Source organism: Panulirus ornatus, chromosome 13 (assembly GCF_036320965.1).
Source record: "Panulirus ornatus isolate Po-2019 chromosome 13, ASM3632096v1, whole genome shotgun sequence".
NCBI classification, from domain to species: Eukaryota; Metazoa; Arthropoda; class Malacostraca; order Decapoda; family Palinuridae; genus Panulirus; species Panulirus ornatus.
In genome coordinates this window covers 61,803,698-61,820,922 of record NC_092236.1, presented here as the reverse complement: position 1 = coordinate 61,820,922, position 17,225 = coordinate 61,803,698, and the positions used below count along the sequence as shown (strand labels likewise).

The 17,225-nt window shown below is 38.7% G+C and overlaps 2 protein-coding genes across 13 annotated transcripts in view; one reads left to right on the top strand and one right to left on the bottom strand.

Moving 5' to 3' along the window:
• The window catches only part of LOC139752974 (aspartyl/asparaginyl beta-hydroxylase-like), a 147,640-nt gene extending 134,918 nt beyond the window's left edge, over positions 1 to 12,722 (bottom strand). For 9 of the 10 annotated variants that reach the window (XR_011713632.1, XR_011713633.1, XR_011713634.1 and 6 more), the window contains exon 1: positions 12,362 to 12,519. Coding sequence is in view for 7 of the 10 variants with exons in the window: in XM_071669133.1 (XP_071525234.1) it covers positions 12,362 to 12,413 (52 nt within the window). In the remaining 3 variants the exon portion in view is untranslated. Of the gene's footprint in view, positions 1 to 12,361 lie in introns of all 10 variants that reach the window. The other variant, XM_071669131.1, reaches the window with a different exon arrangement.
• A 909-nt stretch (positions 12,723 to 13,631) lies between these two features.
• Positions 13,632 to 17,225, top strand: part of LOC139752973 (U3 small nucleolar RNA-associated protein 25 homolog) — a 132,799-nt gene continuing 129,205 nt past the window's right edge. The window contains exon 1 of one of the 3 annotated variants that reach the window (XM_071669130.1): positions 13,632 to 13,740. The gene's annotated coding sequence lies outside the window, so the exon portion shown is untranslated. The remainder of the gene's footprint in view (positions 13,741 to 17,225) is intronic. The other 2 variants (XM_071669129.1, XM_071669125.1) reach the window with 2 other exon arrangements.

The window sequence follows — 17,225 nt, the reverse complement described above, 5'->3', positions numbered from 1 at the left end:
AAGATAGAGTAGATAAAGATTTTGGAAGTTGAATGAAAAGTTAAGGGAAAATAAGAAACTGTAATGGAAGGAGATAAAAAGGAAAAAGGTGGATGTAAAATTAGAAACGTTAAAGTAAGATGTATGGGAGGGGACTTGCTGAATCAAAAGGTGGAAGTGAAAGGAAGATGGAAAGGGTAGTTTAAAGAACTGAAGAGTGTGGGAGAAGGTGACGCAGCAGTTGTTACACACGAGTATGGAGAATGGAAGGAAGAAGATACCAGTGCATGGAAGTATAGCAAAGATGGAGGTAAAACGAATGATAATAAGGCTGAGAGAAGGTAAGACACCTGAAGTGGATTGGATTATGGCAGAAATGCTGAAGTATGGAAGAGAAAAAGTGATATAGTGGATGCACCTGATATGTAACTTGGCATGGAAAAAGAAGGTTGTGCCTGAGGAATAGGTGCAAACTATTATTGTTCCTTTATTAAAAGGAAAAAGTGCTCAGGATGTATGTAGCGATTACAGGGGAAAAAGTCTATTAAGTATACCAGGAAAAGTACATGCATGAATGTTGACTGATAGAGTCATGGAAGTGACAATGCAGCATAAGTGAGGAACAATGGGGTTTTGGGAAAGGTGAGGGATGTGTGGATCATATTTCTGTGGTGAGGATGACTTTGTAAAAGTATTAGCAAAAGGTAAGAAGATGTATGCAGCTTTCGTGGATCTACAGAAAGCATATGACAGGGTCAAGTGGAATACTTTATGGGATGTGTTAAGGATATATGGGGTAGGAAGACAACTGTTCGATGAAGGGAGTCTTCTATAAAGAAGCAAATGCATGTGTAAGAGTGGATGGAGAGCTGAGTGAACTTGGGGATACATGTTGGTGTGAGGCTGGGCTGTGTGATGTCACCATGGCTTTTTAATATAAATAAGGATGGAGTGATAAGAGAGATGATAAAAAAAATTGGGAAAACGGGTGCAGAGATGAAGTCTGGCAGTGAAGTACTTTGGCTAGTGGCAAGACTGTTCGCAAATGATACTGTGCTATTTGCTGACAGTGAAGAAGAGTTGCAGAGGGTTGTGTGTTTTATGATGTGTGTAAGCACAGGCAATTGAAGGTAAATGCAAGTAAAGGTAAAGTATTGGCATTCTAAGGGAAACAGAATTGAAAGTATACATTTTGCAACTGGGTTTTGGATATGGAGGAGAAAAACTGAAAAACATTAGAGAATTTAAGTATCTAGGAGCTGTCTTGGGTAAGTGTGGTGATATGAATGGATATATAAGGGAGATAGCAGTACGGGGCAGAAAAGTCATTGGGTCCCTTAATAGATTATTAAGGGTATAAGTATGCAAGTGAAAAGTGGATTAAGGGACAGCATACTTCTCCCGACCCTAACCTATGTAGCCGAAACATGAAACATGGAATGAGTCACAGAAGTCAAGAATCCTGGCTGTGGAAATGAGCTATTTGAGAGAAGCATGTGGTATGACTAGGTGAAATGAAGAAGTGAAGGGGTGTATGAAACACGTAAGGCATGGATAAAAAGGGAATTAATTTTGAAGTGGGAGAGTGGGTGAAGGTGGTTTGGGCTTGTGGGATGAATGTAAACCTGGGAGTTTACATGGAGTGTGTACGAGAGTACACTTAAATTTATTTATTTATTTTTTTTTTTTTGCTTTGTCGGTCTCCCGCGTTTGCGAGGTAGCGCAAGGAAACAGACGAAAGAAATGGCCCAACCCATCCCCATACACATGTATATACATACGTCCACACACGCAAATATACATACCTACACAGCTTTCCATGGTTTACCCCAGACGCTTCACATGCCTTGATTCAATCCACTGAGAGCACGTCAACCCCGGTATACCACATCGCTCCAATTCACTCTATTCCTTGCCCTCCTTTCACCCTCCTGCATGTTCAGGCCCCGATCACACAAAATCTTTTTCACTCCATCTTTCCACCTCCAATTTGGTCTCCCTCTTCTCCTCGTTCCCTCCACCTCCGACACATATATCCTCTTGGTCAATCTTTCCTCACTCATTCTCTCCATGTGCCCAAACCATTTCAAAACACCCTCTTCTGCTCTCTCAACCACGCTCTTTTTATTTCCACACATCTCTCTTACCCTTACGTTACTTACACGATCAAACCACCTCACACCACACACTGTCCTCAAACATCTCATTTCCAGCACATCCATCCTCCTGCGCACAACTCTATCCATAGCCCACGCCTCGCAACCATACAACATTGTTGGAACCACTATTCCTTCAAACATACCCATTTTTGCTTTCCGAGATAATGTTCTCGACTTCCACACATTCTTAAATGGGTTGTTGTAATAGGAAGACCATCTGTGACTTGGGTAAAGAGAGTAGAAGAATACTGGAGGAAGAGAAATGGTGGACAAATGCATAGCATAGTGTATGCGAGGAAGGAATGTAAGGACAGACATAAGTGTAAGTGGAGACTCTTTTGTCTTGGCCAACCCAATGATGGGAGTTTCTGGAGGGAATGGGCATCAAAGATATGGTTACAACAGATAGAATAAACATGTTTTTTTCCCAGAGGTATAACACTTATTCTTTTTAAGTCAAAGCATTCAATACAGGACTTGGTTACATCTCTCATGGGTCACTTCTAACACCCTCTTTCCCAAAAGCCTATTACCTAAACATATGTAGTTGATAGAGATGCTCTGTGGAAGGTATTAAGAACATATGGTGTGGGAGGCAAGTTGTTAGAAGCAGTGAAAAGTTTTTATCGAGGATGTAAGGCATGTGTACGTGTAGGAAGAGAGGAAAGTGATTGGTTCTCAGTGAATGTAGGTTTGCGGCAGGGGTGTGTGATGTCTCCATGGTTGTTTAATTTGTTTATGGATGGGGTTGTTAGGGAGGTAAATGCAAGAGTCTTGGAAAGAGGGGCAAGTATGAAGTCTGTTGGGGATGAGAGAGCTTGGGAAGTGAGTCAGTTGTTGTTCGCTGATGATACAGCGCTGGTGGCGGATTCATGTGAGAAACTGCAGAAGCTGGTGACGGAGTTTGGTAAAGTGTGTGGAAGAAGAAAGTTAAGAGTAAATGTGAATAAGAGCAAGGTTATTAGGTACAGTAGGGTTGAGGGTCAAGTCAATTGGGAGGTGAGTTTGAATGGTGAAAAACTGGAGGAAGTGAAGTGTTTTAGATATCTGGGAGTGGATCTGTCAGCGGATGGAACCATGGAAGCGGAAGTGGATCATAGGGTGGGGGAGGGGGCGAAAATTTTGGGAGCCTTGAAAAATGTGTGGAAGTCGAGAACATTATCCCGGAAAGCAAAAATGGGTATGTTTGAAGGAATAGTAGTTCCAACAATGTTGTATGGTTGCGAGGCGTGGGCTATGGATAGAGTTGTGCGCAGGAGGATGGATGTGCTGAAAATGAGATGTTTGAGGACAATGTGTGGTGTGAGGTGGTTTGATCGAGTAAGTAACGTAAGGGTAAGAGAGATGTGTGGAAATAAAAAGAGCGTGGTTGAGAGAGCAGAAGAGGGTGTTTTAAAATGGTTTGGGCACATGGAGAGAATGAGTGAGGAAAGATTGACCAAGAGGATATATGTGTCGGAGGTGGAGGGAACGAGGAGAAGAGGGAGACCAAATTGGAGGTGGAAAGATGGAGTGAAAAAGATTTTGTGTGATCGGGGCCTGAACATGCAGGAGGGTGAAAGGAGGGCAAGGAATAGAGTGAATTGGAGCGATGTGGTATACAGGGGTTGACGTGCTGTCAGTGGATTGAATCAAGGCATGTGAAGCGTCCGGGGTAAACCATGGAAAGCTGTGTAGGTATGTATATTTGTGTGTGTGGACGTGTGTATGTACATGTGTATGGGGGGGTTGGGCCATTTCTTCCGTCTGTTTCCTTCCGCTACCTCGCAAACGCGGGAGACAGCGACAAAGTATAAAAAAAAAAAAAAAAAAAAAAAAAATGTAGTTTGCAAAACCCAGGGTCTTCTATGGTTGCCAAGGGACTTCTGTGTCTTCAGTACCCTCCCCTCTTTCAAAGTATTTTAACATTAAAGAAAAAAATTTAAAAATTACAGCACAATTGCAGTTTAGTACTGCTCTCTTATCAACTGTAAAATCTTAGTATTTTACAGCACAGCCTATTATCTTTCATGTTATTACATAGAGATTAAAACTGCCACAGCATGACTAGGATATTTTTCTCAACCTAGAACATTAAATGTGGGTTTAAGTAATGCAGAAGGTATAAATGAACAACCAAACTTCACCAAGTAGCTTTACATTTAAGCGTTTCTGTGTAAATACTAAATACAAGATACAAACATGATTTTAACATCATGATAACTCCTATATAATTTAGATAAAGTAGTTGACTCTCTGCAACTGATGACTCCACTGCCTATCCTCACCAAAACAGTAATATCACACAGTTTACAGCAGCTCACAATATTAACATTGCCATACTTCTGGCATGAATCTCGGCTACTAGGAAAACAGTCTAAAAAAAACCTTGTCTGCCATCCCATACATTTTCAAAGGTGATGCCACACTTACATTTTAGTATTTTGTCATCTCTCCTTTGGCCTTGTTTACTATTTTCAGATATCAGGGCCTGGGATTGATAAGGTTCCTGAAGAATTCTATGTCCATGTTACCTTGACCTAAATGAGGCGATGCACTGATTGGGAGTTGAAGGAAGCAGCTGCCTGATCATTTGTTCTGAGCACCCAGCGCACCTAAAAATCTCATGTGTACCCCAACCGTTTTCTTGCTTCCAGTCAAGAATTTGAGCTTTCTTCTCCTTAGGAAGGTTAGAGCCAACTAGCTTGAACAGGTGGATGAAATCCAGCATCCAAATGTGAAATTCCTAAAACAAAAAGGCAGCAAGAAGAGTAAAGAAAGAGTATCCTTCCCTTAAGATAGCCTCAGGCAAACTGAGGCAGGTTGCTGGTGTTCAAGCCATTAGAAACAATAGTTTCAGTGATCACATGTATGATGATTTCACTCTGCGAGCATCATGTTTGTATCCACAAAAAACGTTAGCCATGTATCACCTTTGTTTTTTGCGGACACCCTAGTTATAAGAGGTTCATTTTATTTGTTAAACCTACTTTTACATTCATTAATGCCACAATTTTCATGATATTCATAACCTTTATTACTATCCTAACCTGGGGATAGGAAAGAAAGAACACTTCACACATAATCCCTGTGTGTCACAGAGGGAGAATAAAAGGGAGGAGAGTGGGAAATGGAAACTCTCCCCTTCTTAATGGTGGTACAAGAGGAGCCAAGTAAGGAGTGCTCATCCTTGTCAAAGTCATAAGCTGGGTGTCTAAATGTGTGTAGGTGTAACCAAGATGAAAAGAAGGGAGAAACAAATAAGTGTATTTGTGGAGAGGAACCTGGATGTTCTAGCTCTGAAAGAAACAAACCTCAAGGATAGGGGGAAAGAATAGTTTTGGAATGTCTTCATGGTAAAGTCCGAGCTTAATATGAGGGCAGACATTAAGGAGTGGGTAGCACTTCTGTTAGAGGAATTATAGGATGTGTGAGAGTATAAAAAGTGAGCTACATACAGATGTGTGTAAGAATGAAAGTGGATTACTAAAAGTGGGTTATTATTCGTGCTCATGCATCTAGAAGTGATATGAGTTAGTAAGGGAGGAGAGTCATCTGAGAGGAGCTGAGTGGGTTTGTCAGCAGTTTTGAGGCAAGATCAGGTTATCTTACAACAAGAGTGGGTTGACAGTTGAGCACTCAGTGATGCGAATGAAAATGGTGAGCAGCTTGGTAATTTGTGTGCTGAAAATGGACTGCGGACAGGGAACAACTGGTTTGAAACAGTGACAAACATAAGTATAAAAAGGTGAGCAAAACAGGTGGTCAGCATGCACAACTGGGTTATGTACTAATTATCTGGCATGCAAAAGAGACACCTGGATGTAATTGTGCTGAGAAGGACAACAGGTGAGATGTGCGATCAATACTTGGTGATGAAGTAAAGGTTTGTAAAGGCGTTAAGAAAAGAGGAAATCATATGATGGGAAGATGGGGGTGAAAATGACTAAGCTTGGCAAAGAGGCTTTTATGAGGAGATATCAGAAATGTACAATGGCAAGAGGCAAGAATAAGTGAAGCTGGAGGAGTAGGTGAAATATATCTGGGAAGAATTTGGGTAAGCAGCACTGATGTGCAAGAGAGGCTTGTGTGAGATGGGCATCTGAGAAAGGATACCAGTAAAGTTGCCAGAGAGAAAAGAGAAATATACGAGTGTTACTTGTACCAAAGAAATGTGAGTGATTGGGAAACATACACATGGTAAAAAAGTATCTCATAACTTTTTGTGTAAAACAATATGAAAGCATGAACGAAGGATTCTGAGAAATGCCCATTGGTCTGACCTCATTCTGGTAACCCTACTTTAAAGATATTGTAGTATATCAATTGCTAGTGACATTTGCTGTCACTGACCATAATTAGTATTATATCAATTTCATATTTTAATAACTACATAGTAAGGCTACCCTTATTAAAACAATCTGTCTCACATTTATGCTTCCTAACACCACCTAGACAACACAAGTCATATTGATCATTTTGAAATTCATACATCCAAGAAGATACTTTATCTATGTTTGTATAACAGAAGCAGTAGGTCAAAAGGAAGGTGTGGGGACTGTAAAAGAAGGCAAATGAGGGTTGGAGTGAGCAACTACCAGCAAACTTAAGGAAGAATATGAAAATGTTTTGAAAGGTAAATAAAGGTTAATAAATGACAATATCTGTGAAAGGGGCAAATGGGGAAGTAATTACAGACTGAAGTAAGGTGAAGAAGAGATGAAATGATTTCTCTGATGGATTCCTGAATGTGTTTGATGATACGGTAGCAGATGTGGAGTGACAGGGTTGATGGGAAATGCTCTGTGAGAGAGCCATGGCAAGTAATTGGGTGAAAAGAGATGTGGTAAAAGTTTTGCTTAAGATAAAGTGTGGCAAGACAATTTAAATGGATGGTATTACTATTGAATTCTAAGAAAGAGGGATGACTGTATTGTTGACTGGTTAGTTTGGATTTTCAATGTAGGTATGAATCATGGTGAGGTGCCTGAGGATTAGTGGAATGTCTGTATAATGACACTGCATAATGGCAAGGGTAAGAAGCTGAATGTTCAAATCACAAAGGATGTACAAATCAGGTATTTGCTTTAAAGAATATGGGTGAGAAATGCTTACAGGATCAGGTTTAAAGATGATGTGGGAGGAAAGCTTTGAGAGGCAGCATGGAGTTTTTAATGAAACAGGATGGCATGCGCATGAGTATGCAAAGGAGCATGGGTGGTTCCATGTAAAGATGGGTCTGCATCACCATGGATATTTAATATATTCATGGATAAGGTGGTCAAGGTGATGGAAAGTGGGGTAGGTCTGCAGTCTGTGAAGAGTTGGGGTCTTGGGAGGTGAGTCAGTTACTGTTTGTAGATGATTCAGTGACATCCCACCAGCTGCCCCTCTCCACCACATTAACATCCAAAGGTCTTTCTTTTACACGCCTATCAATTAACACATAATCTACTAATGCCTTTTGACCATCTCTCCTACTCACATAAGTATACTAGTGTATATATCTCTTTTTAAAAAAGGTATTCCCAATCACATGTCTTTTCTCAGCACACATATCCACAAGCTCTTCACCATTTCCACTCACAACAGAGAATACCCAATGTACACCAATTATACCCTCAACAGCCACATTGCTCACCTTTGCATAAAAAACCTAGTCTCTTGCACCAAAGCTGCTGACACACTCAGTCAGCTGCTCCCAAAACACTTGCCTCTCAAGATATTTCTTCTCATGACCAGGAGCATAAGCACCAATAATCACCCATCTCTCTCCATCCATGTATGTTTGTTGAGTATTCCTGAAAAATTGTATGGGAGGGTATTTACTGAAAGGGTGAAGGCATGTATAGTGCATTAGATTGGGGAGCAGCAGTGTGGTTTTAGAAGTGGTTGAGGATGTGTGGATCAGATGTTTGCTTGAATGTGTGTGAGAAATACTTAGAGAAACAGGTGGATTTGTTTGTGGCATTTATGGATCTGGAAAAGACATATGACAGGGTGAATGGAGAGGCTTTGTGGAAGGTCTTAAGGGCATATGGGATAGGAGGTAAGCTGCTAGAAGCAGCGAGAATTTTTTTATCACAGGTGTAAGGCACATGAATGAGTAAGAAGAGAGGAGAGTGATTTACACAAGACAGACAACAGGAGGCCTGATTGGCCCATGACTGGGTTGTCTGAAAAAAAAAAGATTCAACCTAACAAGAAAAATTTAATTCCACTCAGTACTTTTAAAAGCTATCACTGACTCCCCACTGCTCCACATCAGCCTTCTAGTATCCCCATTAATGCTGTCATTTACATTTTCATTTCTAGTGTTTTTCTCAAAGTATACCTGAATTTATATTTGTCTACACAACTTTTGAAGGTATTTATAATTCTAGCATTCACTTCGTCTGACGGTAACTTACTCCAGTGCTCTACACACCTACAGGAAAAATGCCTTTTTCCTAGGTCTGCCATACATCTTTGAGCTTTGAGTTTTATTCCATCTGTCCAAGTAACTGTATTTTCTTGTATTTCAAAAAGATGCTCATGGTTTACTTTATGGAACTTGTTCCGAATTTTGAACACCTGGATTAAGTGGCCGTGAAGTCTACACATACATATACATATATACACATGTATTATTCAAGATTACTTCCCTTCAATCTATTCCCGGCACCAGCTTACCCCACAGGAAACAGCATCAATGATCCTCCTCTTCAGCAAGGTATCGCCAGGAAAAAAAAAAAAAAAAAAAAAAAAAAAGGCCATTCGTTCACACTCAGTCTCTAGCAGCCACGTGTAATGCACCAAAACCACAGCTCCCTATCCACATCCAGGCCCCACAGACCTTTCCATGGTTTACCCCAGACATTTAATATGCCCTAGTTCAGTCCACTGACAGAGTTGACCCCAGTATACCACATTGTTCCAATTCACTCTATTCCTTGCACGCCTCTCACCCTCCTGTATGCTCAAGCCCCGATCACTCAAAATCTTCTTTGATCCATCCTTCCATCTCCAATTTGGTCTCCCGCTTCTCCTTGTTCCTTCCACCACTGATACATATATACTCTTTGTCAACCTTTCCTCACTCATTCTCTCCATATGTCCACACCATTTCAACACTCTTCTGTTCTATCTACCACACTCTTTTTATTATCACACATCTTTCTTACCCTTTCATTATTTACCTAATCAAACCACCTCACACCATACAATGTCTTCAAACATTTCATTTACAACACATCTACCCTCTTCTGTACACCACTATCTATAGTCCATGCCTTGCAACCATATAATATTCTTGGAACTACTATTCCTTCAAACATACCCATTTTTACTTTCTTAAATAATGTTCTCTCCTTCTACACATTCTTCATCGCTCCCAGAACCTTCGCCCCCTCCCCCACCCTGTGACTCACTTCCGCTTCCATAGTTCCATTCGCTGCCAAGCCCACTCCCCGATATCTAAAACACTCCACTTCCTCCAGTTTTTCTCCATTCAAACTTATATCCCAATTAACTTGTCCCTTAACCCAACTGAACCTAATAACCTTGCTCTTAATCAATTTACTCTCAATTTCCTCCTTTCACACACTTTTCCAAACTCAGTCACCAACTTCTGCAGTTTCTCACTTGAATCAGCCACCAGTACCGTATCATCATTGAGCAACAATGGACTCACTTCCAAGGCCCTCTCATCCCCAATACACTGTACAATTGCCCCTCTCTCCAAAACTCTTGCATTTACCTCCCTAACCACCCCATCCATAAACAAATTAAAAAACCATGGATATATCACATACCCCTGCTGCAGGCCGACCTTCACTGGGAATCAGTCACTCTCCTCTCTTCCTACTTGTACACTGGCCTTACATCCTTAATAAAAACTTTTCACTGCTTCTAAAAGCTTATCTCTCACACCATACACTCAAAAGACCTTCCACAAAGCATCTCTATCAACCCTGTCATGTCTTCTCCAAATCCAAAAATGCCACATACAAATCCTTCTGTTTTTCTAAAGTATAATACGTAACTAATAAAAAGATAAAAGTATGGTTTTGGAGCTGAATGTGCAGAAATGGTTTGTAAATATGAAGAGAATGATTGAGGAGATACTGACATTGACAGTTTACACGTCAGAAGTGGAGGGAACGAGAAGGGGGAAATTGAACTGGAGATGGGAGGATGGAGAGAAAAATTTTTTAAGTGCTTGGAGCCTGAAGAAGCAGAAGGAAGTAAGGCCTGCACAGGATAGAGGGAACTGGAATGATGTCATACACAGAGGTTGACCCGCTGTCAATGGACTAAATAAGGGCATATCAAGTAGTCTGTAGAAACAATGGAAAGGTCTCTAGGATCTGGTTGTGGATAGGTGAAAGTTTCAGAGTATTACACATGATATGTAGATAGTGGATGTGAGGGAATGAGGCTATTTCTTTATCTGTTCCTGGCACTGCCTTAATGATATGGGGAAACAGCAAAGAAGTATGAAAAATATATCAACCCATATCATGCTCCACAGTGTAGCCATTTCCTAAATAACCCACTACCTATGCAAAACAATATCACTTAGTATCGAGTATCCCTAAACTCCAAACACAACTAAAATTGAAGAGGATTGTCACAGATTCAGTAAAATACATCTGTAATATTGTATGAAACCCAGGTGGCTGTAGAAAAATTTTCATGTTTATTACATTTCTGTATCTATTCACATGAATTTGTTATCTGAACTCCAACCCAATGATGTGACATCATACTTTCCAATATCTGAAAAATCTGCATTGCTCAAGGAAATTTTTTTTTGTGTAGTGAAAGAACCTCATATATAAAACATATAAAGCCAAAGAAACAAGTAGTAGGCTGTAACTTATCCAGGGAAGAATAAAAACTTCCAGTAAGAGTGTATTACCAAGATAGCAGTATTAGAAAGTTTGGTGTTGGCCGTGTCACCAAATGGCATTCAGTTCTTAGCACATACACCACCAGCTGCTGATGTTCCTCATTGCTTTAGATGGGCTTTCAGTTTCTTTACATCTGTAGTGAGGATTTCAGTGATCTTTGTTGGGGGGAGGGGGGGGGGGGTGATGCCTGAATATTCAAAGTACTAAAATGTGTGAAGCTAAACAGATACATGACCTGCAAAATAAAGCAGTTTCTGAATCACTTGGTAAGTGTAAGGAGTTCATTTATCTTCATCTCTTCCAATTCTATAAAAAAAATTCTATGCTATTGTTTCGTCCATCAATTTAATGAAGAGGCACATGAAGAGTACAGTACCAACCAAAATCAATCTATCAAATCATGAACTATATATACTACAGAGAAGTAATGAGTACAGTACCAACCCAAATCATGTACAATATATGTACTACAGAGAAGTAATGAGTACAGTACCAACCCAAATCATGTACAATATATGTACTACAGAGAAGTAATGAGTACAGTACCAACCCAAATCATGTACAATATATGTACTACAGAGAAGTAACGAGTACAGTACCAACCCAAATCATGTACAATATATGTACTACAGAGAAGTAATGAGTACAGTACCAACCCAAATCATGTACAATATATGTACTACAGAGAAGTAATGAGTACAGTACCAACCCAAATCATGTACAATATATGTACTACAGAGAAGTAATGAGTACAGTACCAACCCAAATCATGTACAATATATGTACTACAGAGAAGTAATAAGTACAGTACCAACCCAAATCATGAACTATATATACTACAGAGAAGTAATGAGTACAGTACCAACCCAAATCATGAACTATATATACTACAGAGAAGTAATAAAACAAAAATAAGAGACCCGAGATGTATGACGAGAATACAAAACAGAGTGAAGTTAAAGGTGGCAAGAGGTTTATATTTAACTAGATTTCAAAATCTGCACCAAATGATACTAATCACTGGACCCAGATGTGGAGTAGCATTATATTATCACTGGAACCCCCATCTCTAGCGCTCAAGATCTGACCACAGCATCATCTGTGATTTGACTAACGGCGTATTCTTTTTACTTAATTATCTACTCTCGATTTAACCTATCTCACATATTCACTCTATGATGGATACTCCATCAGAAACAACGTGTAAATACAGAGAGCCAAGATTAACAATTCAGTCTCGTGAAATCGGTAATCTTGATTTGTTGTTCTGTCCGTCTCATCTCCACTAAATATAACAATACTCGCTTCACTTCAACATAAAGTATTGACGCTACATTTACTAATACGTACCTTTTTTCTTTCCCTTCCCCTTGCGCTTTCTGGGTTGGATATCGCCTGACATTATTACTGGGTAGGTAATCCAGTGGTGTCAGATAGTTCCTGAGATGATGTGTGTGTGCGTCCTTCCTCACCGACGGTCAGGCCAAGACTGGACCGCTCAAAACAAAAAGATGTTGTCATATGAGACTACCTCCTCACATTGCATGAATCAGCACAAAAAATCTTAATTTCGTTCTGATTTATTAATTCAATTCATTTTCAACATTTCAGGAGAGCCTTTCATCGTGAATATAAGATGAAGTTAATATGTGGTGAATATATAATCAGCCGAGCATCCCTGTATGTGATGATGTGTGCAGACGCAGCAACAATGATACCAGATCAAAAGTTTCTATATAGTGAATGAAGTATACAGTTTTAAATTAATCCCAGAAAGTTATGAAAAAATCTGTTGTATTCAAATCATATATGGTAATTCAAATATGAAGAAATACAGCATTACGTCAAAGAAAAAATTATACTTCACTATAGTTTAATAGTTATTTAGACAAGTCAGGTGGCAATACTGAGACTTGTGGCCCGGGAAAATTCGACCCATTACTAGTGTACTTCCATCTCTTCATTGACTTACATGGATATATTCATATTGAGATAAGGGGAGGTAGATGCTTTAGGGATACCACACTTTGGGATCCCCATAGATCTAAATTCGGTTCTGCTGATTTTATCTCTCCCAATATGTCTCCCCTATCTTTTAACTCTATTCACTTTTTTCCTTTCCTCTTCATGATGTTGGAAGAGCATTCAAAGGTGCATACATTATATATAATGTACATCAAGAGCATATGTGGCTCATGTTATACACACATTCCAGCTTCATCCAATGCACTTCCAGGTTAGTGTGTAAAACATGATGATGGCTTTCGAAAAGGATTAACTTAATTCAAATTTAGTATTGTAGTGTTTAGAAAATAAAAAAAAAATCAGGTGAAGAATATTTAAAACGTTATATCCAGTTCTGTGATATTGAATAAGTTGATCTGAGTGAGAGCTATAAAGACGAGGGAATATATGATGAATGTGAAATATTCCACATATTTAAACATGAGCAGTGTTGCCAACTGTACTACCATTACCTTAGGTAGGCACTTGACTAATTTTCAAAGGCGTGGGGAAGTCAAGGCAAAATTCTTAAAAACCCAGGGATTTTGAACATTTATTGATAATTTGAATGTTTTTCTGTTAGAAAAGTAGCAATTATAGTGTGTTTCTTTACTTGTTAGATTCTTCGTTTCAACTACAAGAAAAGTGGCGCGGTACACCACATGTTCTTCCTCATCATGTGTTACAATAGCACATATTTACCGTATCACTCACTCTTTTCTTCCGTAAGTTGGAAAATATCATTGATTTGTTGACACATGCAATACAGTATTACATTGAATGGATTGTGTATCAGTGGGAAGTTTTAGGATTACTTTTTGAAAAACCAAATAAAGGATAAGGTATTTTGAGCAAAACTAATTATGAAAGATTTCTACAATCCTTATTCAAAAGCCTACCTGACCTCTTTGAAGTATGTCTTAGGATATTTCAATAAAATGAATGCATTGTCAAATTAGAATGAGTTTGATAGCTATCCTACAAGATGAAATTATCCAAATGACAAGAATAATATTTAAGACTTTCATCAGAGCAGAGTTTGTAGATGATTTATCCAAGATAATACAAGTCATCTTCTTGATCAATTTAGTTTAGCAAGTGAGTCAATTTCGTCTTGATGAGAATATTAACACTTCAGGAGAGCACAGGTTATCTCTCCTTTTATCAAATCGCATTTGTTCATCAACTCAATAAAAAAAATGCTTGCTTCTCTTTGATTTTTTGTTTAAGGAAATGAAATTCACATCTACTAAGACTGCATTGGATTTGGATGCTAAGGAAAGTCTACCAGAGCTAGACAATTTGATGATATGATCATTGAGTATATTCTCAGTGATGGTCTTCCTAAAGTGGCAGGAGTTGCCGGCATATTTCAGTGGTGATAAACGTCAAATGCTTCTTAAGAAAAGCTGTGAAAAGTTGTATCTTTCCAAACTCTGAAATTTTTCTGAGCAGAATGTTATTTGGAACCTTACCTCTCTCACAAAGCTTATCCTAATTTTGCCACATTCCAATGCAGAAACTGAGAGGCTCTTTAGTGGCAAGTGCCAAAACCAAAAAAAATAAATAGGATGGGACCTGAGTTATTACGTTTCTTACCGTTTATCAATTCTATTATGAAATCTAAAGATAAGAATTGTCTTGATATTGCAAAGGAGATTGAATAAAGAGAGAATTGGCATTTCATAAATAGGATGGGACCTGAGTTATTACATTTCTTACCATTTATCAACTCTATTATGAAATCTAAAGATAAGAATTGTCTTGATATTGCAAAGGAGACTGAAGAGGGAGAGAGAGAGAGAGAGAGAGAGAGAGAGAGAGAGAGAGAGAGAGAGAATTGGCATTTCATAACCAACAAATCTATGATCACAAAGGATAAAGTTTTCATCATGTCATAACTTAGTTATGCTCATTATGAAGCAAATCTGATTCTAATGAAATACTGCAAGTGTTTCCTCAGAGCTAAACATACATACCATGGCAGAAAGTACGACATTCCTCTATTTAGTGACTAATTCTCTTTCATGAAATATACGCCTTTCACCCTGGCATGATCATCAGAAATATATACCTTTCACCCTGGCATGATCATCAGAAATATATACCTTTCACCCTGGCATAATCATCAGAAATATATACCTTTCACCCTGGCATAATCATCAGAAATATATGCCTTTCACCCTGGCATGATCATCAGAAATATATACCTTTCACCCTGGTATAATCATCAGAAATATATGCCTTTCACCCTGGCATGATCATCAGAAATATATACCTTTCACCCTGGCATGATCATCAGAAATATATACCTTTCACACTCGCATGATCATCAGAAATATATACCTTTCACCCTGGCATGATCATCAGAAATATATACCTTTCACCCTGGCATAATCATCAGAAAAATATACCTTTCATCCTGGCATGATCATCAGAAAAATAAACCTTTCACCCTAGCATGATCATCAGAAATATACGCCTTTCACCCTGGCATGATCATCACAAATATATACCTTTCACCCTGGCATAATCATCAAAAATATATGCCTTTCAACCTGGCATAATCATCAGAAATATATGCCTTTCACCCTGGCATAATCATCAAAAATATATGCCTTTCAACCTGGCATAATCAGAAATATATACCTTTCATTCTGGCATAATCATCAGAAATATATACCTTTCATCCTGGCATAATCATCAGAAATATATACCTTTCATCCTGGCATAATCATCAGAAATATATACCTTTCACCCTGGCATAATCATAAGAAATATATACCTTTCACCCTGGCATAATCATCAGAAATATATACCTTTCATCCTGACATAATCATCAGAAATATATATCTCATCCTGGCATAATCATCAGAAATAATTAAAAGAACTACCAAGGCAATGAAACATATTATCAAGTTAACTAAATTGAAAATAAATGTAAACTTAATTTTTTCCTGTTCTCAATTTATGAGGAATTAAGAATATTGGATGCATATATATTGAAACAAAATAACTTACTTTTCTCTAATAAACATTAAACATGTCATTGCATTCATTATTTGGTTCTCTTTCTCCATGAAGTCTATTAATCACTTCATAAGAAATATATCATATGCATTTCTTGGTAAAAAACAAATTCAGTTCAAGTAGGGACTTTGACTTTGTCAGCAGGAACACATACAGACTTTTCATGATTTCTTCAGTGATATTTAGACAAAAGATTAATTTCTGAGTTTGCACCACTGAATATGAGAGCTTGGCATACCTTCCCAGCAGTCAAGATGTACTTACTATATACCATCTTTATTACTGTTGTACACATATCTTACCCCAGCAGTCAAGATGTACTTACTACATACCATCTTTATTACTGTTGTATGCATACCTTACCCCAGCAGTCAAGATGTACTTACTATATACCATCTTTATTACTGTTTTATGCATATCTTACCCTAGCAGTCAAGATTTACTTACTATATACCATCTTTATTTCCTTGCGCTACCTCGCTAATGCGGGGGACAGAGACAAAGTATAATAAATAAATATTTCATATATATTCTATTCATTATACTTAATCGCTGTCTCCCGTGTTAGCGAGGTAGTGCAAGGAAAGACACGAAAGAATGGCCCAACCCAACATAAATGCCAACACAGGCACATATACATTCCTGTACATTTCACCGCATACATACATATACATACGCAGACATACACATATATACACATGTACATATTCATACTTGCTGCCTTCATCCATTCTCGTCGCCACCCCGCCACACATGAAATAGCATCCCCTCCCTCCACATACACACACCATCTGAGAGGTAGAGCTAGGAAAATACAACATAGGCCACATTCATTTCCACTCAGTCTCTAACTGTCATGTGTAATGCACTGAAACCACAGCTTCCTTTCCACATCCAGGCCCCACAAAACTTTCCATGGTTTACCCCAGACGCTTCACATGCCCTGGTTCAATCCAATAACTGCACGTCAACCCCGGTATACCACATCGTTCCAATTCACTCTATTCCTTGCATGCCTTTCATTCTCCAGTATGTTCAGGCCCGATCGCTCATAATCTTTTTCACTCCATCCTTCCACTTCCAATTTGGTCTCCCACTTCTCCTCATTCCTTCTATCTCTCACATATACATCCTCTTTGTCAATCTTTCCTCACTCATTCTCTTCATGTGACCAAATCAT